This window comes from Miscanthus floridulus, chromosome 11 (genome assembly GCF_019320115.1).
Source record: "Miscanthus floridulus cultivar M001 chromosome 11, ASM1932011v1, whole genome shotgun sequence".
NCBI lineage: Eukaryota > Viridiplantae > Streptophyta > Magnoliopsida > Poales > Poaceae > Miscanthus > Miscanthus floridulus.
The window spans coordinates 64,623,291-64,625,515 of NC_089590.1; the positions used below are offsets into that span (position 1 = coordinate 64,623,291).

General features: G+C 61.3%; 1 protein-coding gene across 1 annotated transcript; it reads left to right on the forward strand.

Annotated features, from left to right (window-relative positions):
- Nucleotides 1-236: 236 nt before the first annotated feature.
- Nucleotides 237-961, forward strand: LOC136493685 (auxin-responsive protein SAUR36-like). The gene has a single exon (XM_066489800.1). It carries the CDS (start codon nucleotides 437-439, stop codon nucleotides 947-949), a length of 513 nt encoding a protein of 170 aa, XP_066345897.1. The 5' UTR covers nucleotides 237-436; the 3' UTR covers nucleotides 950-961.
- The last annotated feature ends 1,264 nt before the right edge of the window (nucleotides 962-2,225 follow it).

Genomic DNA, 2,225 nt, shown 5'->3' on the forward strand with positions numbered 1-2,225 from the left:
TTCAGGTCGGGCGGCATCTCTCCGGAGCCGAAGGGATCATGGACCACGCACCGTCCGAGGCACGCCAGCCAAATCCGAGCCTGCGATATCAAGCCAGTCTGCTGCCAGTGGGCAAGCAGAGCCAGGCCAAACCGAGCCCCCCACCCCAAGGACGTAGCAAAACAGCACGGGTCCAATTTTCCACTCGCGCGTGTGCGGTGTGCCCCGGCGCTATATAAAACAGCACGGGTCCCCTCCGGGTTCACACTCCTTCCACTCAGGCGGCAGGCCTCACCCTCACGACGTCTCGTCTCGTCTCGTCTCGTCTCCTGCGCGCTTCCGTTGCAACTCCGCACCACACCATTAACGCCCTCCTGCGTCTGGTCTGCTTAGGGAGGGGAAGAACTCGCTCAGCAAAGGAGAGATCTTTCCGCTGTCTCTTCCAATCCTCCTCGCCATGCTAAGGAGGTCCCGCCACGGCGGGGTCCGTCTCGGCCGGAAACTGCTCGGCCTGTGGCGGTGGGCGCTCTGCGGCCGGCGCCGGCGCCGGGGAGGCTACCGCCGGCTGCAGCAGCAGCCCGGCGACGGCACGCCCGAGCGCGCCGAGAGGAAGCTCGCGCCGGTGCTGCGGTGGGGCCGGTCGCTGGCGCGGCGTCTGAGGGTCCTCGGGTGGAGGGCCGGCGGGCACCGGATGTTGGGCGACGGCTGCGGAGGCGAGCAGACGGTGACCACGCCCAAGGGGCAGGTGACCGTGTACGTCGGCGGCGGCGGGGAGGCGTCGCAGTGGCTGCGGTACGTGGTCCCTGTGGTGTACTTCAACCACCCCATGTTCGGCGAGCTGCTCAGGGAGGCCGAGGAGGAGTTCGGGTTCCAGCACCCCGGCGTCATCACCATCCCCTGCCCCGCCGCGCGGTTCGAGCAGGCCGCGGCCCTGGCCGCCGCGGGGAAGAAGGGCTTCGTCAGGTGGTAGGCAGGCACTAGTCGTTAGGGGGGGGGGGGGGGGGGGGGGGGGGGGGGGATGCAGAGGGAGGCCCCTGACCGCCGGCCGGCGGCGGAGGCGGATGGTGTACATATGTGTTTCCATCAGAACGGGGCTGCCTAGCCAAGCTGATTTTGTTCTTTCGATTCTTGGTCCCGTTGAACTGATGCATCCATCCATCCGGTTCTTTGTTCGTCGATGCTTATATTCTTGTCCCAAATACGCCGATTCATCTCCAAATCACTGGAATTTCCCCGGTATGCGATGGGCTTCCTCGCGGATCATCCAACTGTCGCTGACCGAGTGTGCTGAATCCTTCACGTTTGCCTAGTATTATTACGAGAGCAAATGCTCTGTCTTTTTGCGTGCCTCGTTTGACTGCAAACTTCTCTTCGACAATTTGTCTCATGCCTACTACCTCTGCTGCCTAGTGAATACGCCAGAGGGTGCGTTTAGATCAAAAAAAATTTTGGATTTTGGCTCACTGTAGCATTTCGTTTGTATTTGGTAATTAGTGTCTAATTATAGACTAATTAGGTTCAAAAGTTTCGTCTCGCGATTTCTCGACCAACTGTGTAATTAGTTTTTTTTTATCTATATTTAGTACTCCATGCATGTGCCGTAAGGTTCGATGTGACAATTACTATACAAATTTTTTTTTTTCAACTGAACGGGCCAGAATCAGATGCCCGGAAAAGCGTGCCATCCAGATCCAGCGTGCTCGGGCGGTGAAAACGGCGCGCCAACCACTGCACGAACCATACCGTACCCCACGCAGGAATCAAGATGGATCGAGACGGGCAGTTGGACTCGGAGCACGCCGTTTCGACCGCGCGCCGCTTTTGCACGCAGCACGCCAGCGCGCTGGCCGCCTCGCTAGGCATCACTGTCCCTGTCCTGCTCGCGAGGAAGCGTGCGTGGTGACTGGTAATAAGCTCCGTCGTGTGCCCGGCGAGTACAGTGCACCGCCCTGGCCCCTGGCGCGCTGGCAGCGGGAGCAGGACGAGATTTCCTGGAGCCTGACTGACGGGGACGCGCGGCGGCTGCTGTGCACTACCAGAATTCTACAGCAACAATCATGGGATCGTACAAGGAGGCCGCTGTCCGTTCACGGGGCAAACGCGCCGCTGATGGCTCGCAGTGGCAAGGACCAGGGACCTGGCCCTGGCCCTGGCGCTCTCCCTCGCGGCTCGGGCGCGCAGGCAGACAGGCAGATACATCCCGGTCCCTGCAGGCGGCAGCAAAGAACTGGCGCGCTCACCGTTCC